This window comes from Anguilla anguilla, chromosome 6, assembly GCF_013347855.1.
Source record: "Anguilla anguilla isolate fAngAng1 chromosome 6, fAngAng1.pri, whole genome shotgun sequence".
Classification (NCBI taxonomy): domain Eukaryota; kingdom Metazoa; phylum Chordata; class Actinopteri; order Anguilliformes; family Anguillidae; genus Anguilla; species Anguilla anguilla.
In genome coordinates, this window is record NC_049206.1 from 17,358,621 (window position 1) to 17,381,987 (window position 23,367).

Sequence of the window (23,367 nt, forward strand, 5' to 3'; positions counted from 1 at the left end):
AAACCAATGACCAAATAATTGAATTTTCAGTTTACTTTTATGGAGCAGGGAAATATTTCAACATTTTTATTCCTTAAATTATGGGTTGAAATTAATAAATATGGCTAATAGATTATCACACATTGTCACAATTTATAAAGCATACTGGACAGTAAGATGTATAATTACCAACACTGCTTGGTAAATTAGCATTTATTTGATCTAAATCTATGTTAACATTTGTGTACATATGTGATTAAAATGAGATACATTGAAATACATGTAGTGGTTATTGGAAAGTAACATTATGATATAATTATACATAAAAACCTAAGAAATACTTTGAAATCTGTCAGAGGTTCCTAATATTTACTTTTTACCAACCTCAAAATGGTTTGTGAAAACTAAAGTCATTTCTTGCTATTTTATAGTATTTCAATCCCCAGTTTTTCAACCTAACCTACTGTTCATGTAAAAAAAAAGATAATCATTCAGATTCATGGCTTCTAATTCAACGTCATTTAAAACAGCTTCACCTGAAAATGTAAAAAAAATTCAGAAATGGACAGCAAATTGCTTTCAACATTTATAAGAGTAAAACTTTCCTCTTCCGTTGCCCCTCCCAACTTCCTCCTTCCCCAAAGGAAAGATCCTGGAGCTCCGAAATGGATCTCATCATTTATTCTTTGACTAGAGCCCGTCCTCTTTTGCTGCATCATACACAACTGCTCTGGATGGATGCCTGAAGGAGTCAGTGGAATTAACCATTTGCTTGCGCTATGGTGACCACGCAGACAGGCTGAGAAGTGATGGTGCTGAGGGAGGTCCTGGCGGTGACTACAACGCAGTACATTGTGCCGAACTTCAGGTCAGTCACTGTGGATTCCTCACTGGTCACGGTCAGTACCTTTGGGCTAACTGGTCCTGTGCTGGACTGCTCTTCAACAGTCAAAATGTAGGACGTGGCGCCAGTTACTCTTGACCATTCCACTCTCAGTGAGGAACCGCTCAAGGCTGTTACCGATACCTGTGGAGCGGGTAGCCCTGCTGTTGAAAGAAAAAAAAACATTGGGATATGTAGTGAAACACACATTATTGTCAAACATCAGCAACGTGACTAAAATATCTTGACTGCATTCACTGGTGATACATTACAGTAACCTCCAAAAGTATGTTAATGGTTGAGTGAAATTTGTTATTTTTTCTGTTTACTGAAGGCATTTGTATTTCAGATCAAAAAATGAATGTGAGACAAAAGTACTGATTACCAGCTTTTACTGCATGATATTTACAATTTATGTTTTACCATTTTACAGAAACTGCTGTTTTCGTGTTGTCCCCTCATTTTCAGCTGTGCAAAATTAAGTTTTGACTTTGAAAAAACAGCTGTTTCTGTAAAATGGTAAAACATATATGCATGTAAATACCATGAAATAAAAAGTTGATTGTCCCTACCTCTATCTCATATTTGTCTTTTGATTTCAGATCCAAATGCCTTAAACATAGCAAAAAAAAAAAAAAAATTTCACACTACCATTACCATGCATTTATAGGGCACTACAATACAATTCCATTGCTTACCGGTGACCTCGATATCGGACAAATCTCTTCGTTTGCGACGCTGCAGTGGATCTGTTGTAAAAAATGTCAAGTAAGGCTTAAGCTGATGCAGTGTCATATTTCCATGTCCTTCATTTTCAATTCCATTTTTTGTTGAATAGACTGAAATGACTGAAGCAAAAATGGGATCTACATAATGAGTCTTAGTCCTGCCTTTCCACATGTTATTTTCTTTGACACGGCTGATTCCAAAAATCTAACAACAGGAGGAGTTAATGTATCACTCCCGTCTATAAGAAAACCTCAGGGGTGAAGTATGTATTAAAGTCCCTACCTTGGACGTCTCTTGTTGGGTTGCTCTCTCCTGCAGAGTTGCTGGCAGTAACCTCGATGGCACTCCTGTTGACACTGACCAGTGTGCAAGAGAGCTGGGCAGTTTTGCAGACCTGAGACCTGCCAGTGCTGGACAGCTCATAGACGGTATATTGTGTTGCGAAGACAGAGGCATTCCAAGAGAGGACGGTGGAGGTGTTGCTTTCACTGAATGTGACAGCCAGTGGAGGGCAGGGAGCTGAAAGGAAATTGTGCCATTTAGATTCTAGGTTAGAGGTTCCCTTTTCATTCATTCATTCATTTTTTCTGTTATGTAAAATGCTATTTTGGATTAAGCACAGTTTCTAACTGTATTACAATCGTTAAATTAGCTTCATGTCCAGTAGTTTCAGGTTGAATTTGGCCAGGACACCAGTGAACCCCTACTCTTTGTGACAAGTTGGGCTGGCGTGGAATATTTATCTATGAAGGTGAGACAGGACTGCCGGTGCTGGTGCAGGTTGTCTGCTTGGTCCAGAAAGAAGACTGCTCCCCACTGGCCCACCCACATCACCTCCAGCAGCAGTCAGTTTATCCTGTGAGGTCTCCCATCCACTGATGAAACCCCACCCCACCCCACTTACAGCCCTCACAGTCACACAGCTACTGGAATTGTAATACATCTATATTTATTGGCTTTTTGTGCTGTCTTCAGAGTCATCCTGCTTGGTACCTGTGGTTCCAGTGCGGGCCACAGAGGGCTGGCTGCTGCCTGCAGGATTTCTGGCCTTCACAGTCACGCTGTAGGAGGAGCTGCAAGGCAGGAGGAACTCAAAGAAGGTGGAATCCGTCCAATAAGAAGACAGCTCAAATTGCTCCTGGACATCACCCTGGATGTTCCCCGTGGCCACCGCCAGATACATCACATTTGGACAGTCCACCTGGCTCCAGGACACTCTCATCGCCTGCGATTCCTCCCGCATGGGCAAAAGCCGTGTCTGCACTGCGTCGGGTGGGCAAGGAGCTAGAGAGGCAAGGGGCAGCAACATCAAGCAGGTAACAATTAGTGTGAGTTCAGAAAGACTGCCATTTTGGAGCAGTGGTGTCCACCATGGATAGAGAGGCTTCTGGTCTTTGTTTCAGCTCAGAACTTAAATGTTTAAATGTTTGCAGTTAACATGTATCAATATGCGCTTAAGACTTAAGGACTGTTGATCTCTAGGTGGGGTATGGATACACAAACTTGGAATCCCATTTGAAACTGGCAAGCTCCCATGGTCTGTGTATATGTTGTATGTATTTACCATATTTAGGGGAGAACAGTTACCTGATCCCTCCAGCAGTGGCTGGCTGAATGATCCATTGCAGATGCCATCCGAAGCCTGCACAGAGAAGTTGTACAAGGCCCCACACTCCAGTCCCTCGATAGCGCAGGACGTGTCCATGCTGTCGCAGTAGAGCATATCTCCGTTTTCACCCTGCGCGCAGGCGAAGTACTCCACGGATCCTTCGCTCTCGGCCCACGTGAGCAGCGCTGAGCCATTCCCACACTCGGCCTCCACAGACAAGCCGTCCGGCATGCAGGGCACTATGGATGATCACACAAAATGAATGTTGAGTCAAGCTGAAGTGAGTCCTATAAACTGAGAGGAAGCATTCTGGCGGACCAATCACAGGTCCCTGCTTGGTGCAGAGGGGCGTGTACCTGAGTTGAATGTGACTTCCAGGCTGGCTGGACTGGTGCAATTTCCAGTGCTGGCGATCACAGAGAGGCTGTAGGGCTGGCCGCACTGCAGTTCCTCCAGGGTGCAGTTGGTGTTCGTGGTGTTGCACTCCCGCAGGTCCCCATCTCTCCCCATGGCTGTGAGGTGGTAGGACTCCGCCACCAGGGATTGGGCCCAGGAGACCAAGACGCCCTGAGACTCGCAATCTGCATGGGCGACCACGTCTTCAAGGGCGCACGGCGCTGAAAGGTGAGAGGAAAATTCTGGTCACACATGATTCTAGAACCAGAGGTAGGGAACCGTTTGCGTACTTCGTCAGCTTGAATCAGAATTCAAAAACCACAGTCATAACGCTTCCTGCTCATTGTTCCCTCTATTTCAGCCTGCTAGGGGGACACAGGATATCCACAGTGAATGTAGGATGGTGCAGTGCAATGCAAAGCAACAAGCCACTTACAAACCACTTCAAGGCACATCATTACAAGGCACTTGACTACAAAATTAAACTTGGAGTCATAATCATAAAGTACAATCTAACAGTAATAAGCACACAAGAACCTGCAAAACCTAATTTTACAAGGCCAACTGGCTAGGCTTTTGAAATGAATTGAAATTGAATTCAATAGACAAGGTACAGAAGAACTAAAAGCTATTCCCAAAAATGTTTTGATATGATGCAAGGGATCAGCAAAAAAAGACGGTAGATGAGAGCATGCGGTTTAATGCAACAATGCAGAATATTGGGGGGGGGGGGGGGCTTTACCTGTGCTGATCTTGAGAGGGGGACTCCTCAGGCTGCTACAGTTGTGAGAGGGCGCAGCCACAATGATGGTGTAGTGGGTACCGCACAGCGCCCCCACCAGGTCACAGGAGGACATGGTGCTGTTGCAGGTGAGGATGCTGCGGTCGTTGCCCTCGGCTGTGGCAACGTATAGCGGCAAGCCCTCCATCGAATCCCACGTCACCTGGATGATGCCGCTGTGGCACTGGCTTATGGCGTCGATGGTGCTGAGGTCACACGGAGCTGCAGGACGACAATCGCATGTTAGCTTGCTCATGCCAACTTCATTTCCTTCATTACTTCATGGTCCGCTACTGCCCACAGTCCACCAGTGGGTCTCAACCAGCAGTAACCAAACCACTTCTGTAAAGCCTTACTGTTCTGACAATGCTTTCAAAAAAAAAAACAAGAAGCCATATCTTTTATTTTAGGCTTTACAATTGCTAGATTTAAGGGTCATAACAGTGTGTTTATATAGGGAATATTGAGAATTGTGGGTTGTAGCCACATGAGTGGAGTAGGAATAGGCTGGCATGGTTACCTGTTCTGATCTCGAAGGTAGTTTCAGCCTGGGTCTGGCAGTGGCCATTAGATGCGGTGACATTGAAGGTATAGAGGACCCCGCAGCGCAGGTCAGGGACATTGCAGGAGGGCTCGGCGGAGGAGCAGGAGGAGTTGTTGCCGTCCATCCCCTGCGCGAGCACCGTGTAGCTCTGTGCCCCCTGGCTAGGGAGCCATGTGACCAAAACTGAATTTGTGACGCAGTCCAGGTTGCCTGCGACATCCTGGGGCACACATGGTGCTGGAACACACAACAAATACACAGCATGTTACAATGTACATTCCTTTACTCTGACATGGGGATTTGATGAACAACAGAAAATCTATAGAAATAATGATGGAAAATTGATCAAACCAATTCGCAATTCCTAGAATGTACAGTACGCATTGTCTGAAACTCATCTGATTCAAATAGGAGACATTCTGAGGAACCCATTTCACCTTATGGAGTTAGAATCCTTTGCCTTCGCAGGAACCACAGTTGATAGCCAAATATGGCAGTAATAAATTTGGTTGACCAAGTAATTAAACGAGTCCAAAATTATAGCCCACATTTATGCAGCATTAGAAAAACCATAGCTTCTTAAGTAGGATAGGAGCCCTAAGCTCATGGATAGCATTGACAACGATCAAGCGATATCGCTTGAATCAGAATAAGTTCAGAATAAGAAGACAATAAATGGTTTTTAAATTGTGTGCTCCTTTCTCTTGTGACATTTGATAGTGCGATAGTGCTTTTACAATGTGCTTTTTTGCCTTGATGTCCTCATGTCTAATTTATTTTGGCCTTGAGGCCTACCGGCTTTTGTTTTGTCTTTTGTGCTGTATGAAATTTTGGCTTTGGCAAGACCAGTATTTTAGCCCACCAAATTGGGGAAATTCAAAGCCTGGAAAAGGAATCATTTAACCCTCCAGAAAATAAATGATATATGTGTGCACTGATGCTACTTCAAACAGCTGCAATTCCCAGACTAACTCCTTAGGAGAGTCTTTGATTCTCTCATATAAATGCACAATTGCTGTATTTTTTTATAGCTGGGTTGAGGACTGAGACAGAGCACTTTAGGGAATGCACTTCAGTGTGGTTAGAGGCAAAGGAGTACCTGAAGACACTTGGACAGCCTGGCTCGGGTCACCATGGCAGCCTCCTCGGACAGCTGCGACGGTAACGGAGTAGCTGTGGCCACAAGGCAGGTTTTCCATGGAGCACCGAGTGCCGTTGGTATCGCAGGAAAGGTCGGCCCCGTCCTCATCGTCAGCCACCACATGGAACGCATCGGCATCTGCGCTGGGTTCCCATGTCACCACCAGGGTCCCGGAGTCGCAAGATATCTGAGCTTCTACATTCTGAGGGGGACAAGGAGCTGGAAGTGGAGGAGAACAGAGACAAAGAGGTGAGGCTTCAGAGTTCATTTTCAAAATTGCCTTTGCATACCCAGGTAGGTCAACTGAAAACTTGACCTGGGGAATAAAATTGGGTAGGAGAAGCAAGGAACTGAATAGTCAATTAGATGCAGTGGGTGATTAGGCTGTCAGATGGACTGAGAAGTTTTTTGTCTGATCGGGACAAAGGATCTTCATTGACCAGTCAATGACTAGACCACATTAATGTTCTTAACCAAAAACACCTGTGAACAAATACCTCAAAACTAACAAACAAATATAATGAATGAAAGTGTTTCTTAGCCTTGCTGTAGAGCTAGTTAGAATTGTGGCTAAAGGCAGAACATTACATATTGTAATTTGGTTGGCGTGTAACTTGGCTGACCTGTCCGCATGCTGGACATGGCGCTCGCCGCACTGTCACAGGAATCGTCCTGGGACACGACGGACACGTCGTAGGTCTGACCGCACCGCAGACCCTCTAGGTTACAGTGGGTGGCGCTGGTGTTGCAGGAGGCCTGGTGGCCGTCGGCGGCCCTGCCTTCCACTGCGTAAGAGGTGGCGCCGCTGCCCCGGTCCCAGGTCACGGAGGCGGAGCTGGAGCTGCACTGGAGGGTCGTCTGTACGTTTCGGGGCTGGCAGGGCCCTACAGCAGGGGCAGAATTGGTAAACTTCAGAAATGCTCCACCTGAACCACCACTAGTCCTAGAGTGATTAGAGATTGTTCTGCTTTTCAATAAGAGTCCATCCAACACTCTTAATTATATAACTGGATCATTGGTGGCACTTATCATTGTAATGCTAGCGACATAATCGCACTACAGCACCTCCCAAAGGATAGCAATAATAGAGTTGTACGCAATCACATTAGTAATAATTTAAAAATTACTGTAAATATCACAGTTGGGTAGTAATCCAGTTAGTAATGTAGTCCTGAAATCAAGGCAAACCCACCAGACTGCAGGGTCAGGAAGGAGTTGCTGTTGTCGCACAGCTGGTCCTGGGCAGTGACGGTCAGGTTGTATCTCTGGCCGCAGTGCAGGTCAGGCAGCTGGCAGCTGGTGGAGCTGCTGTTGCACTGGGTCCGGTGCCCGTCAGGGCCCACGGCCTGCACGCGGTAGGAGGCCACGCCCTCTCCAATCTCCCACGCCACCAGGCCCACGTTGCTACTGCAGTCCAGCTCCGCACTGACATTCTGGGGCTCGCACAGGACTGGGCGGGGGAGAATAAATGAGGTCACACACCATGGATGCTGGAAAAGGGATGTTTTTGCCCTAAAAATATATTTACGACTAGTCATGCACGTTTGAGTATATAATCTGGTGTTAGACAGGTTTATTATAAAGTCATACGCATTTCCAGTGTTTGTCCAGTCACTGAAATGCACATTGACCTAAATCGTTTTTTTTCTTCCACTAGGGCTGTCAACTGGCCCAAAAATTGAATTAATATTTTGTATTAAAGATAAGAGGTTACATTAAAACATGTTTTGAAAAATTTGCATGTTGCGCATGTTATTTCCACAATGTTATGCCGTTGATGGATGGTGGCAATACAGAAAATAGGACAGGTGAAAGCTTATTAACTCTAGGTAAATTGACAGTATTATTTCCAACAAAAATGTAGTTTTGGGAGCCCCTGTTACAGGCAGAGTGTGTATAGTCTCTTACTGGTGTTCTGATACACTGGGCTGCTCTCTGTGCTGATGCAGTCATCATCGGAGGCGATAACGGTGAAGCTGTAGGTCATGCCACACAGCAGGTCAGTGAACTGGCAGACAGTGTCGCTGGTGTTGCAGTAGGAAGCGTAGCCTCCGTTTCCCTGGGCTACAGCAGAGTAGGAGGTGGCGCCGTAGCTGTGCTCCCAGGACACAGTTGTTGCCCCTGTGTCGCAGTCAACGCTGGTTTCCACCTGCTGTGGAGGGCAGGGCACTGTGGGGATGACAGGAAGTGACATTATTCAGGTGGGTAGGGCCCTGAACTGATATTTTGATATCGATCTGTCTCACTGCATATTCACACGTTTAATGCCGAGCCATTCCACTTTGTTTTGCAACTGCTGACCGCCACATTGCAGGAAGCAGAGAAAATATGTAATGTTGCTGTGAAATGGCAACAGATCTTCCATAAAATTTTGAACATACAAACAGAGATGCAGTACAGAAAGCCATGGTCATTGGATTATACCATGAGCATATAGAAACACAATAACCCCTTTCCCACCGGTCATTTATGGAACAAAAAGCCCTCACAAATGATCTGAGTATAAACAGGGAGATACAGTTCAGGAAGTGAATGAATATATTGAGAAATAGGAACAGAAAGTAGCGCCCACCGGTCTGCAGTTGGGTGATGGCGCTTTCGGAGATGTTGCAGTGCTCATTGTGGGCGACCACGCTGACGTTGTAGATGCGGCCGCACATGAGGTCCACCACCTCGCAGGCCAGCCCCGTGGTGTTGCACTGGGCGACGTGGCCCTCCTTGCCAACGGCAAGCACCGTGTAGGACTCTGCCCCGACGCTGCCCTCCCACTCCACACGGGCAGTGTTGGTGCCGCAGTCCAGCTGGGATACGACATTCTGAGGGGGACAGGGCACTGGGGGATGGGGGGTAACCTCAGTGAACAGTTGGAAATGAACGTTGCGAGTACATATTCAACTTGAACAGTTCTTGAACAAGTCTCATTAGGTGCAAGATTGGAGTCACCAACCAGGGGATTCCACTCTGCGCATGGGAGGTTGCAGTTATATTACAAAAAAAGTGAAACTACATATAGAACAGAATTTTTTTTCCCATACAAATTAATGTAAATTGGAGAGCTTCAAGTCATTCACTTGACTCACTCATTCACTCTTCAAGTCATTCACTTGAAGAAATTGTGTTTTCCTGTGCAGAGAAAAACCTTTCTATTTTATCTCAAATGATTGACAGCTCAGTCATCTATTGTGGAGTTGACGAAGCCTCGCTCTGTAATCAGTGCTTCAGGCGGCCGGTACCTGACGCGATCTCCCAGCCGGTGCTCTGTGAGCTATTGCAGTTGCCGTCCGAAGCCACCATGGTCACCGTGTACACCTGGCCGCACCCCATGTCCGCAATCTCGCAGTTGGTGTAGTTGGTGTAGCAGACGGTGACATCGCCGCTGTCGGACTCGGCCGTGGCGGTGTAGGAGGTGGCCCCCTCAGCGTAGTGCCACTCCAGCAGCGCTGAGCTGGTAAAGCAGTCCAGGTGGGCCATGCTGATCTCCGGGGCACAAGGCACTGGTTTTCAGAAGAGAAGAACATCAGCAAAGACTGTATTGTTTCCTGTAGTAGTCTTCTTCTTAGGAAGTGAACTTCATTTTGGGTGGCTTAAAATTAGTATTTATTTATTTTATTTATTATTTTTTTGCAAAAGCCAATATTGCCTTCAGGAATTTAAGGAATCTAAGGCTGCTGAAAATTACCATGAAAGTTGAGAAAAAATGGGCCCATGTAAGTTGTTTATTTTAGAATGTCACAAACTAAAAGTAATTATACAGTTCAGCAAAGCCACAAAATATATATAGTTGAGAATAATGGACAGTACGGTGGAAAAGTTGATCTCAGGACCAGAAAGTCATGTTTGCATTTCAAGAAACGTTCCTGCTACTTTGCTCAATAAAATATAGATTTTTAAATAGTGTTGCACCTTTTTTCTTTTATTTACATGTTGTATGGAGAGTTAGTGAACTCTCTCTCTTGGGCAGCATCTATAATGGAGTGGTGTGCAACAAGGATTGATACAAGATGCAGTTTGAGATTAGAAATAATTCCAGGTCTTTCTGACATGTACAGCGCTCTTCTTTTGGTGTTTTTCGGTGCTTGTTGGTACCTGTCTGGAACTCCACAGAAGCTCCGGGGAGGCTGGAGCATGTGGCCCCCACGGCCACCACGTGCACCGTGTAGGGCGCGCCGCAGGTGAGATTGGCCAGGCTGCAGGGGGGGTCGGCGCTCGCACAGCTGGAGGGGCTGCCCCTGCTGCTCTGAGCCGTGAGCCTGTACGACAGCGCCCCCTGGCTGCGGTTCCAGGACACCGCAGCGGTGTTGTCTGCGCAGTCCAGCTCCACTGCCAGATTGGATGGGGCGCATGGGACTGTGGGGGGAGGAGAGAACAGGACAGCAGCTTAGCTGAGATGGACGTATGGACTTTATTAATCCCCAAAAGGAAATGAGTTTGCAACAGCACCACAATGCACAGTAATACTGAACAGTAAAACTACTGCACCCTTATTTTAAAAGACAAACTAGGAATTATGAAAACCTGCCTAAATTGCATAGTAGAGCACTAAAAGTCTGCTAATAGTGCTCTTCAGTGTGAGAGTGCAATGCAGGAGGTCTACAAAAAATATCCAAACAGTAACTACACTGGTCTGACCATCAGCAGCCCCAACAGGGGGACTGATGTCCCAGAAAGTGCCCCCGCGTCGCCGCTGTCCCTCTCCCTGCAGCGGGCGGTGCTCTCACCTGTGGTCAGGCTGGCGGAGGCGGCGGTTGCCGCGGAGCTGCACTGCGTGTTGGAGGCGGTGACCGACACCGTGTACGTCTGACCGCAGCTCAGGCTGGGGATGCTGCACAGGCTGCTGGAGGACATGCAGGTCTGCGTCTCCCCGCCCGCCGCCTGAACGGTGGCGGTGTAGTGCTGGGACCCGTTGCTCGCCACCCAGGTCACCACGGCGATGTTGGAGATGCAGTCAAGTTCGCTGCTCACGGCAGTTGGCGCACAGGGCTCTGTGGGGAAAAGGGAGGAATAAATTGTTTTATTGGACACTGTGACATTCTTTCATTTTCTACATTTTCATACACCTTATCATCCCCCTACCTCACTGCAATGAAGAGCAGTTCCATGTTTTTCTATAAGCAAGTTAGTGCTCAAATCAACCTGCTCATAGAAGAGGGCTTACAGCAGGGGGCTTATTGTCATGGCACAAATGGCTATGCAGTGGGCCAGCATCCAGCCCTGAAACTTAATGTGCGTACGCAACTCATTCAGATGTACAATGTTCATGTTCTCCATTCCAATTGTTATTTCAAATGCCCAATGGTAACTGTAGGCCCTTCCCATCACATGCAGCGTCTATCTTTGATTGGGGAGGGCTGCCCACAAGCGCTGGTCTTGCCACTTTGCAGTCCCTTTTCCACAGGAATAATGCACGGATGCAGCACCAAACACCATACAGATGTGCAGGCAGAATGCAGTCGCCCAGCTACTGCATAATGGAAAAGGGAACACCATACTGAGTGGAATCCACACTGTTTATGCACCACTCTGGGATTCCCAGCCAGTGGTCCAGTCAGGAGTAGATCCAGACTGTGGAGCAGACTGCATTGGGAACAACTCTCTCAACCGTGTGCACCACCAGGAGCCCTGTATCATGTCACTTACATACTCTTGTCACAACTGGAAGTAGTGGAACAGGGTGCTTGTTGACATACCTGTTTGTATGAGCACTGGCACGCTCTGCGCGCTCCTGCACTCCTGGTTGATGGCGGCAGCGGTGAGGCTGTACGTCTGGCCGCAGGAGAGCTCTGTGAAGTGAGCCCTGGTCTCGTTTGTGCTCAGCTCCAGCCTGTGCCCGTCGCCGCTTTCTGCCACAACCATGTAGATCTCCGCCCCTGCACTGGCGTTCCACGTGAGGGATGCCACTTTCAGACCACAGTCAAACGCGGGCACCAGGTTCTGAGGTACACAGGGTGCTGTAGGCAACAATGAGTCATTTAAAACTACAACTCCCAGAAGGCTTTTTGTGAAATAGAAGGTGTATCCTTTGAGTTTTTTAGTTCCACCTTCGTTGTTATTAATATTATTAGTGGTAGTAGCAAGAGTAGCAGTATATGAGAAACATCCTTTCCCTAATATTCTGTACCACACATGCATCCCATTGTTGTAAAGGGGTAAAGAAGAGCTGACACAGAGTATGAGGCACAACGTTTACCTGTGTGAATGACCGTGCCGTTGCTGGGGGAGCTGGTGCACATGTTCTCCTGGGCAACCACGTGGACGGTGTAGACATCGCCGCAGTGCAGGTCATTCCAGGTGCACACTGTGCCGTTGGTGGTGCACATGTGGGTGTGGCTGTCCTGGCCCACCGCCACCGCCATGTAGGACTCCGCCCCATCGCTTGCCGCCCAGCTCACTGAGCCCAGGCTGGCCTCACACCGGATGTAGCTCTCCAGGTGCTGGGGCTTGCATGGAGCTAAGAAGGGAGGAGAGCAGGGGGTCTAAGAGCAAGGCTTCAGCTCTAAAGCTTTCATAGAGTGTAGCCATTTACAGTGACATTTAAACAGCAGACACTCCTGACCTGAGAGACTTTCAGCATAGTCACAACATATAGGTGGCTTCAGAGCAGGGATATTACTCTGAAGCATTCATGCAGGGCAGACATTTACAAAGTGATTTTATCCAGAGTGGCTCACAATATAGTGTATAGTGAACTGTTAGAGGAGGGCTGGCTTTTTCAGCAGACAAAAACAGCTGGAAGCTGCAGTTACACTGCAGTAATTTTAGCATTTTTTTCTAAATCCCCTATCCTGTCAGCAGTCTCTTTTTAAAAATGAGTCAGACAGACAAATAAGACAGACATATCTGTTCATTAGAAGTCAAGTTAGCTGGTTTATTCCTGGGGATGGTGATCATGTACTCAATACACACATTCACCACACATGAGAAGTATATCACATGCTGACTGTGAATGTATTGGGGGAGAGACAGGAGTCATGTCTGTCTGATGAACCTTGCCGCTGAATGTGGTTGGGTGTGATCAAACTAGGTCATGCATCTTGGGGAACGGGCTCCTCGTGTAGGTCATACCAGTTCTGAACTCGACCGGGTTGCTCTGGGGACTTTGGCAGCGGTCGTCCTGGGCGACCACGTTGATGCTGTAGGTCTGACCACAGGGAAGCTCCTCTTCCAAGGTGTTCTGAGTGGCATTGAAAGCCATGATGTAGCCCAGGTCTCCCACGGCGCTCACGGTGTATGCCAACGCCCCCTTGGCCTCGTCCCAATCCAGGACCAGCGCCCCCTGGCTGCAGGCTCCCTGAGCGGTCACGTGCTCGGGCCTGCACGGTTCTGTACAGAGGGATGATGGTATCACATCAGAATGCCACACACACTTCTCACTGTCCCACAACTTGGGCTGCAAGATGCTTTCTGAATTGTCCAGCTACACCGTAACGTGTCCAGGTGCTCAGAGAACAACGAGTAAACATATAGGGTTGAGTAACAGTGTTTAACTTCAGTTTGTCAATTTGTTATTCTTAATATTTTAGAACTTTTTAAATTTTTTTCTACCAGTTTAAGACTGCTGCTTCCTGAGCTGTAACTTAAACTGCCATTTATTGTTTGCATACTCTTGGATTATAGTGAGAAATCCTACCAAGAAAACCTAAATATCTGCACACCATAACACCATATTGCTCCAAAGAAGCTCTGAGAAATTAATGGAACAGAAAAGTAGCCTATATGAGATATTATTGGTGCAATACTGGTCTTGTGGTAAAATGGGAGTTGGGTGAGGCCGGGGGAGAGGAGGAGGAGGTTACCTGTGACAATGTCCACAGAGTCACTGAGCTCGCTGTGACACGTGCCGGCGTGTGCGGTGATGGTGAAGGTGTAGGTTTCCCCGCAGTCCAGGTTGGGGAAGAGGCAGGTGTCGCCGGTGGAGTTGCAGCTCACGGACCGGGCGCCGGTGCTCGCCACGGCGCTGGCCGTGTAGAGCTCTACCTCGTCCCGCCGCTCCCAGGTGAGGACAGCCGCACGAGTGCCGCACTGCAGATCCACCGCCGCGTTCTGGGGAGTGCACGGCCCTGTGGACAGGACGTGAGGGAGCGCAGGGGTCAGAGGTCGCTCAGGAGAGAGGGAATGAGGCTTTGCTCAATGCAGAATATTTACTGATATTCCAAAACTCACTCACGTACCAGACACAATAATAATACTAATAGTAATGTATTTATATACTGGTTTTGATTTACAGTACAAATCTGAAAGTGCAATTTGGTGAACATAGGGCAGTATTCCTAAATGGCAAACCCCGTAAAGAACTCCAATCAAAAATACATCAAGTTTCAAGGTCACATGCATTGATAAAGAGAAGATGAGCTGTTGAATGGGATATTAATAAGAGGTCCCAGTTACAATCAGGGAGAGATTGAAATCCGTAGGAAGATGAACCATGAACAGTCAAACTGGTTAAGTTCCTTCCGCAGCTCTTTGGAAAATGAACTACTCCGGTTAAATAGAAAGATGACTGGTGAAATGGCTGGTTTCACAGCTCCACTCACTGGTCTGGAAGGTGACCCCAGTAGCGGTGATGATCTGGCACTGCTGATTGGTGGATTTGAGGGTAAGGTTGTAGGTCTCGCCGCAGTTGAGTGCAGTGACATTGCAGTAGCTATCCTGGGTGGTGCAGGAGGCCTGGTCACCACCAGAGCCCGCCACAGTCGCTGTGTAGGTTTGAGCCCCGTCAGTGAAGTTCCAGGAGAATGTTGCCGTCTCAGCCACACAGTCCACATGGGCAACCACGCTGTCTGGCACACAGGGGGCTGGAGAGGGTGGGAGTCACGTTAATGAGATATGCTCAGTTTTAGGGCTTTTGAGGCTAATTGCAGGATTCAGTCAAAACAGCACATGCATCCAGTTCTATTTAGCTTGTGCTATGTATTGTCATCAATTGCAAAGAATGTCTGATTACAACACAAATACAATTTTTCTCATTTTGGTTTCTTTTTTATACGTATTTAAAGTTCTGATCCAGCAACGATATCATCATAAAGGATGGTGCAAGTCAACTGCAGTTCTTGAGAACTGGGCACAAGAATTTATTAGCAAACCAGGGTAGGAACGTTCCAAGGGTCACCCAAGTGAACTTGAGATGAGCCCAATGCTTTTTGAAATTTTAGGGCTCCATGTACACCTAAATATGTCATAATGAAACCGGAAATGAGTACGCAGTGAGGCTTCAGACTGCTGCTCTTCTGGACGCTCACCTGTGGTCAAGGTGATGCTGGTGCTGTCAGTGCTGTTGAAGACCTGTCCAAGGGCTCGCACGTAGACGTAGTAGACAGTGCCACAGTGCAGGCCAGCCAGGCTGCATGATGTCGTTGCTGTGCTGCAGTAGGCCAAATCTCCATTTCGCCCCTCCAGGAAGGCTACGTACCCAACAGCCACCTCGCTCTGCTCCCAGGACACCAGTCCATCCCCGCTCTCACACTCAACGCTGGCTTGCACATTCTCAGGAGGACATGGTTCTGTAAATGTGTAACGTGAAGCTCATATGCTAAGTTGGACATTGATGGTGTTCTCTGCTTCCGAGTAGAACCTTGGAGCCATCTACCAATAACAAATAAGTGGCTTGCTCTCAACAAGTACCAAAGTTTAGCTGTAGTAGCTTTTGCTCTCCGTAGTTAGTTAGCCAGTTAGCTAGCATAACTAAGTGCGCTTGCCTGTACAAATGAACAATCAAGAACTAAATTCAAGTAGCTATATGTGATTTTAAATTGTATGTTGGCTAGCTAAAGGTTTAATGCTGCTTTGGTAATGACCTTTTATACAATTGATTTATAACACCACTCAGCACCAGCCAATATCTTTCCCATAACATGCAGGCGACACACATAAAATAGTATTCGGCTTCCAAGTACGGGAGCCACTGGTCATGTGACTTACCTGTGGTGAGGTAAAATGCGTCAGAAGTGACAGTGTCACTGCAGGCCTCATTGTGGGCAGTGACAGTGATGTTGTAGATTTGGCCACACGCCAGGTCGCGCAGGACGCAGTTGGTGTCGGTGGTGTTGCAGGCATGGCTCAGACCCTGGTCGGTGATGGCCTCCGCGGTGTAGGAGGTGGCGCCCTTGGCGCTATCCCAGATCAGCTGGCCGATGGACAGGGTGTACTGGACGTGTAAGTTCAGGGGCACGCAAGGTTCTGTAGAGAGAGAGTAAGAGTGTAATTTACGGTAGCATTCCCTTTTAATATTTTGCCATGGATGCCATAAATGATTATCCCTACCTTTCAGTTACAAATTAATTAATGTGAGTTCAGCCATTGGAAAAGCCGACTTTCCAAAATGCATTTGAGGACAAAATAAGAGTGCTTACATTCATTTTTGAAACTCAATATTAAAAATCAATGCTTAGCATGTACAATGCAGAACAGGGAGAGGATGAAATAAAAAATAAAAGGAAATTATTGTTCTGGCTGCAAGGGAAGAAAGACTGCACATAGAATATGTGGTCAAGCCTTATTTTATTTTTTTATGTACTTTATTTATTTTAAAATTAATTTTACATATTGTACACTGAGACAGCATAAGGGAGTCCCCGCTCAAACTAAGCAAGTAACACAGCAAGACACTATCTTGTCTGTGAGTGGTCACTGAAGTCTCTCCAGTGAGACAGTTACAGTATAACAGCCCCATAGCGGTTGGTAAGTAATTGGATTCTGGATATAATTCCTCACAATGTGGGATTCACCCTTCTAGTTGTAGCTACTGAACTGTAGTTATCTCACTCTAGGGACTCCCTTATGCCAAGTCTCTTCTGGTATTTCATCTCAATCATGTTTGAGTTGGGGGTGGTTAATGGCATTACAAAATCCAGCTGTAATTATTTGTGTCCAAGTACAGAATCAATGTAAGAAATCTTATTCTTGCATCATTTTCCAATTATTTTACTACAGATGCTAACCTAAAAATTGCTCTCTACAGACAACTGCAGATTGTATCCATGCCTATCCCCATATTCACTCAAAAACTTCCGTCAGAATTACCAAAATTGATTGCACTATTCAAAAGAACAAATAAGTAGAGTAACAAAATATGAAGATGACTTTGTTAATCATGGTCTTTAATCTCAACCTTGGTTAATTGAATCAGATGTCTTCCTTGTGGACTGGAAGGACAGATTGCCCTCATGCCAGGCCTTCTTGAATAGAACAGAAGAACACTCCTGTTCTAGAAGTGCCTGCATACATTGTGTCGCGCATTGTGAGAATTGCCGCGTCTTGTCATCACGCGTTACGCGCTTGGTTCCACTCACCGGTGGTCAGCCAGCCTGCCATGTGGGCGGTGCTGTTGCAGGTCTCTCCCTGGGCCAGTACGGACACGGAGTACTGCTCCCCGCAGGCCAGGCCGCTCATCACGCAGTTGGTGTTGTTGGCGTCGCAGGCGACGGCGGGCCCGGACTGGGCCTGCGCCGCGGCGGTGTAGGACAGGGCGCCGGCGGCGTAGTACCAGGACAGCATGGCGCTCCGATCCTGGCAGTCCACGCTGGCCTCGATGTTGCTGGGCAAGCACGGCGCTGCGAGGCAAGGAGACGGCCTTAAAGCGTCAAACCGCGCTTACCGTCTGAGCGCATGTGCACTCAACAAAGATGCGTACTGTAATATCATACACTACTCAAAGTATTACACTGGTGCCGGGTCATCAGGTAATTAGCCTCTGCATTTTACAACATGGAAAAAAAAACATTTCCCCATGTGCTAGCAGTCTTTCTATTCAAACACCACACAAGCAATTCACAAAATTTGTTATGAATCGTGACAATGTAGTATTATGATTTTTGTTAGTCGACTATATCGTGTTGCATTGACTACTTGATTAATCATTTTCATGTGAAAATGGTTGATTTTCTTCTAATGTTTCTTGTGAATGTTGAGTTTGTTGAAAGCTCAATCAGATAAATGAACTTAATCCATGCCAAGGTATTCACTTACTTCAATATTCATGGTGTCAATTCCAATGGTATTTTCCCTTTCAATTTCATATGTTACATTGTTTCTGTGCATCTGTGGGTGTGTGCGTCAGATTCTTTCTTGATTCACGCACCTGTGGGGGTCTCGGAGGCGGGGCTGGCTTGGCTGGAGCACAGGGAGTCGGACGCGGCCACAGTCACGCGGTACGTCTCGCCGCACCTGAGGGCCGTCACGTTGCACCTGGCGCCCACGCTCTGGCAGCTGGTGCTGTGGCGATTGCTGTCCTCCATCGTCGCCGTGTAGTACTCGGCCCCGGCGCTTTCCAACCAGGACACCGTCATGGTGTTCGAGCCGCAGTCCACCTCGGTCAAAACGTTCCCTGGCGTGCACGGCACTGCAGAGAAATACGGATTTAGGTTAGCTGTGCCGATAATAAAGGCGCTCACCATGAGGGCTAGCTGAGCCCTACGGTCATCAGTTTGAGCCTCACCAGCTTTGTCATCGGTTGACTATGACCAGGAATCTACAGTGGCGGTCTTCAACCGGCCTCTTCCCATCAGGGGTAGGCTGGGAGTTCATTTGGTTACCACTGAATTAATTCCTCCCAATGGAGTGGCGGGTACTTACAAGTGACCGGAGGTACACATTTTGGGCTGATAAACATCAACTCTCATGTAGTACTGTGTGGCCAGTAGGATGTGATATAGTCAGTGGCTTACAAGCTAGGGAGCATGGGAGGAGTGCTTCAGAAGTTCTGTTGGTGTGCAGGTTGCATAGAGAAATGCAACTTCAATAAAAAAAAATTTATATTAGAAAGAAAAACCGATGTAACTAAATATGTAAATGTTTCATTGGGGAATGGTGGGTTGTTGGACTAGTGGTGAACAGGCCCCTTTCTGTACTAAAGATCACCAGAGCAGCTGCAAAAGTGAAAGCGTTACCTGTAGTGACAGTGACAGGCTGGGTGGGGGCGCTGGAGCAAGTGTCGTCCCCGGCCGTCATGGTAACGATGTAGCTCTGCCCACAATGCAGGCCGGTGAGGTCACAGCTGTCCCCAGCAGAAGTGCAGGCAACTGCATGACCATCACTGCCTGTGGCCTCCACGGAGTACAGCACCCCTCCCTTACTGATGTTCCACATCATCGTCGCCACGCCGTCCACACAGCTGGTGCTGCTCATCAGATTTTGTGGCATGCAAGGTGCTATCGGAACATTTAACCAAAATTACCGGTCTAAAACTACATTTTTAAAAATGTTGTATTTATGTATTTAAATGTATTGTAATACATATTTACTTAAAACATGAATTTATAAATGAAAGACACACATGCATAACATTATGGTGTACTTTGACCTTTTATAAATACAAGGGAAAATAGGATTCAACATATTTAATCTTCAACAATTCTAAATGTACACTGAAAAATTCTGAAACAATTATTAAGTGTACAATATATTAAATATATATTAAAACTTAACAATTATTAAGTGTATAATATAAAAAACTTTTTTTGCATTTGTTTTTGTTTTGGCCCATGCTTTGCCCACCTGTTTTGATAAAGGAACCTGCGCTGGCCGAGCTGTTGCAGGTACGTCCCTGGGCCACCACTGTCACCGTGTAGGCCTCCCCGCAGGCCAAGCCGGTGACCTCACAGGTGCTGCCCAGAGTGGTGCAGGTGGAAGTGTGGCCATCCGTCCTCTGCAGGATGGCACTGTAGCGCAGCGCCCCCTGGCTGAGGGTCCAGGAAACGCTGCCCGTATGGTTGCCGCAGCTCACGTTGGCCTGAATGTCCTGTGGCGGGCAGGGGGCTGTGAGGCAGGAGATGGAGTGTTAGAGGGGAAAGGATTACGGAGTCAGCGGGAGGTCTCCTGCGTCTGTGGCTCATCTGTCTGAGAGCCTCTCCTGTCTCTGTCTCGCCTGTTTCTGTTTCTCATCTGTCTCAGAGATTCATCTGTCATTCTGCCTTACCTGTTTCTGCTTCTCACCTATCTCAGCGTCTTACCTGTCATTCTGCCTTACCTGTTTCTGCTTCTCACCTATCTCAGAACCTCACCTGTCATTCTGTCTTACCTGCCTAAGAGCCTCTCCTGTCTCTCTCACCTGTTTCAGCTTCTCATTTGTCTCAGAGCTTCACCTGTCATTCTGCCTTACCTGTGTTAGAGCCTCTCCAGTCTTTATGTCTCACCTGTTTCTGGTTCTTACCTGCCTCAGAGCCTCACCTTCCATTCCGCCTTACCTGTGTTAGAGCCTCTCCAGTCTCTGTGCCTCACCTGTCTCAGAGGGGAGGGTGTTACTCCGCGAGCTGTTGCACTGCCCATCGGACGCGGTCAGGCCGAAGGTGTACAGCTGGCCGCAGTTCAGTCCCGTCACCGCGCAGTCTGTCCCGCTCGACCCGCAGTGCCAGGCCCCGCCCGCTCCGTCCTCCGCCGTGACGCTGTAGAGGCTCGCCCCGGCCACCTCCGCCCACATGACCGAGGCGGAGTCTGAGTGGCAGTCCATCTCCACCTCAGTGAGGCGTGGAACACAGGGGGCTGTGCAGGGAGACAAGGAAAATACGCTCTCAGTCTCAGCCCTGCTCGTCAGTGCTTACCTCAGCTTTTCCCTTTTCTTTACTAGATACGCAGTAAAATGATCAGTGTCCAGAGTAGGACCAAAGGTTATCTGTTAAGAGCTGAATTAACACTGTTATAGTTAATAGACTAATGCTGGTCATTTTACTGTGTGTTCCTTTTTTAAAATCATGAATTCATTTTTTCATACTAAAGGAACTATAAACAGGAAGGCCGCACAGTCTTATCTCCAGCATAAGCTTCTGTTTCCCAGGAATGAAAAAGTCGCCATAGTTCATTTCAGGTGTGGGTTCCTCACTTTCCTAGCATATCATAAGAAACAAATGTGGTAGATCGCCAAACGTCTTCAGCGCTGAGGGTTTCCTGACCTGTCCTGACGGTGTACAGCTCGCTCGGGGGTCCGGTGCAGCCGTCCACGGAGCCGGCGACGGACACGCTGTACTCCGTGCCACACCGGAGGCTGTGGATGTCGCAGCTGGAGTTCGAGGTGCTGCAGGCGTGGGAGCGGCCCAGAGGGTCCACAGCCGTGGCCGTGTACAGGACCCGTTTCATCCAGGACTTCAGCTTGATTACTATCTTAATGGTGATTCTTATGGTCAAGTTCCCTTGGATGGAGCAGTCCACTGTCGCATTGATTGCAGCTGGTGGGCAGGGGGCTTGAAGACAAAGAAACAAAGATTAAGGAGCTACATCTCTCACTGTACCCACGAAGGAGTTGGTGATGGCCCTCTAACCAGAATTCAACCAACATTTTTCCTTAATTTTGGGACTGTATTCAAACACGCATTTCTCCTTAGCTTTAACTCAAAATTTCCACTGGTGAGTTTGGTCTTCACCAAAATGAACATGCCACACTGTGTTTGTGAATTTAAAAAGCAGAACCTGACAGTGATTTGTAATTAATGGTTAAGGACAATTGCTGACTGAGTCCAGGCCTTCAGTTTGGTAATTACCTGTCGTGACAGCACTGGCCAGGCTGCTGGAGCTGTTGCACGTGTCATCGCTGGCTGTCAGGGTGACGTTGTACTTCTGGCTGCACGGCAGGCCAGGGAAGCTGCAGTTTGCGTTGTCCGTGTCACACGTCAGGACGTCCCCGGCAGTGCCTTCTGCCACCACCCCATAGCGCAGCGCTCCTCTGCTCAGTTGCCAGGTAACACTTAAATCGCCCGCCAGGCATTCCACGTGTGTCTCCAGAGCTTGGGGAAGGCAGGGTGCTGGAGATGCATATGAACAGGGGTCAGACATCTTATCGCAAGAAATCTCCTTAATCAGTGTACTATACACAAGGGTCCCACTCGATGTAAAAGCTTGCAGAGAACATCCACCCAAGTGATGGTAATACTGACTAAATTACTGAATGATAAGCGACCGTTCCTGGCATTAGGCAGCCGTGTGGGTAATTTCAGGTTTACCGGTTCTCAGGGTGTGGATCTCGCTGTTGGCCCCGTGGCAGTCGGCGTCCATGCCCGTCACCCACACCGCGTACTCCCAGCCGCACTGGAGGCCGGACACGTCGCAGGACAGCCCGCTGCTGTTGCACGTCCTCCGGTGCCCGTCGCCGGCCTCGGCGGTCACCGCGTACGACACTGCGCCCGCCGCGGCGGCCCAGGATACGGACGCGGTGTCGGAGTCGCACGAGGAGCGCACGCTCAGCTGGGTGGGCGCGCAGGGAGCTGCAGGGTGGGTCACACACAGTGTGGCAGTCAGTCAGCTCCTCAAAACGCATTTTGGCTAATGGAGGGGGGGGTTGGCTTGAGTTATGTTGGGGTGCACGGGGCATGGAATTCATTTTTTACCCATTAGCCAGAGTGGCTTGTGGATTCTAAAAAATTCACCAGCCACATTACCATTATACAGTTTAACACAACCTGGTTGTTTTTATCAGCATTTTTCTGGTGGCAGGTGTTAATTTGGCAGGCAGTTGGGCAGTGTGATGTTGGAGCATGTGAGGACAGTTGGGTAGCAGGTGCTGGGGTGTTGGGTAGAGTGGTTGTGTAGTAGGTGCTGGGGTGTTGGGAAATGTGGGGGAGAGTGGTTTGGTAATAGGTTTTGGGGTGTTAGGAAATGTGGGTGAGAGGGGTTGAGGTGTTGGGACATGTGGGGAGATGGGTTGCGTAGTAGGTGTTTGGGTGTTGGGGGAGAGAGTACCTGTGTTCACTGCTATCCAGTATCCGTGACGGCTGCCACAGTTGAGGCCCGTCCCCACCACGCTGACCCTGTACCGCTGGCCACAGCCCAGGGCAGAGATGTTACAGGACGAGCCGTTGCTGGTGCAGGACACGTAGTCCCCGGTGCTGAGGGCTTCAGCTGACACGTTGTACAAGAGCGTGCCGTTCCCCGGGGTCCAGGAGATCAGCGCCGAGTTGGAGCTGCAGTCCAGAGCTGACTGCAGCTGAGAGTGCGGGCAGGGTCCTGCAGACACCCGTACAGAGGGATCAGCCCGGGAACAGTCAATTAATCCAGAACAGTGAGATCAGCCCATTAACATTAAATCCAGAATGACAAGAACAGTCCACTAACATACATTCCATCAGGAGCAATGAAATCAGGACATCATGAATTAATTATAGGGTCATCAATAAATTGTGGTCATCAATAAAGGTGCAGCCCCCAACCCCCCACCACACACACACACATGCACACACTCATGTATTGTCATTATTGTTCTTGCTGTTGATATTACCACCAGCATAGAGGGGTCAACACATCAGCCTCATCCAGCAAAAGGTCCACCCCGTTACCAGCCAGCGCCATGTAACTGTGCAGTGACCCAGAAGTGGAAACGGGACTGGCG

General features: G+C 48.1%; 1 protein-coding gene across 1 annotated transcript; it reads right to left on the bottom strand.

Moving 5' to 3' along the window:
* Positions 1 to 78: 78 nt before the first annotated feature.
* Positions 79 to 23,327, bottom strand: LOC118229634. The gene is made up of 33 exons (XM_035421763.1): positions 23,315 to 23,327; positions 22,722 to 22,985; positions 21,986 to 22,246; positions 21,527 to 21,787; positions 20,942 to 21,229; positions 20,274 to 20,534; positions 19,551 to 19,811; positions 18,944 to 19,204; positions 18,136 to 18,396; positions 17,348 to 17,608; positions 15,978 to 16,235; positions 15,299 to 15,559; positions 14,594 to 14,839; positions 13,856 to 14,119; positions 13,125 to 13,382; positions 12,250 to 12,510; positions 11,750 to 12,010; positions 10,781 to 11,044; positions 10,149 to 10,409; positions 9,296 to 9,556; positions 8,635 to 8,895; positions 7,971 to 8,231; positions 7,255 to 7,512; positions 6,686 to 6,946; positions 6,021 to 6,281; positions 4,898 to 5,158; positions 4,339 to 4,599; positions 3,557 to 3,817; positions 3,179 to 3,439; positions 2,585 to 2,875; positions 1,874 to 2,110; positions 1,561 to 1,611; positions 79 to 1,026 (listed from the first exon to the last, which is right to left on the bottom strand). Exons 1-33 carry the CDS (start codon positions 23,325 to 23,327, stop codon positions 740 to 742), a joined length of 8,199 nt encoding a protein of 2,732 aa, XP_035277654.1. The 3' UTR covers positions 79 to 739.
* Between the last annotated feature and the right edge of the window lie 40 nt (positions 23,328 to 23,367).

Bases quoted from the DNA above. Each gene is read 5' to 3' on its own strand.
- LOC118229634 (XM_035421763.1), bottom strand. The intron at 21,230-21,526 runs GTAATTACCAAA...TTTGTCTTCAAG, and splicing joins GGCCAGTGCTGTCACGACAG to CCCCCTGCCCACCAGCTGCA. The intron at 2,111-2,584 runs GTACCAAGCAGG...ATTTCCTTTCAG, and splicing joins GGCCCGCACTGGAACCACAG to CTCCCTGCCCTCCACTGGCT.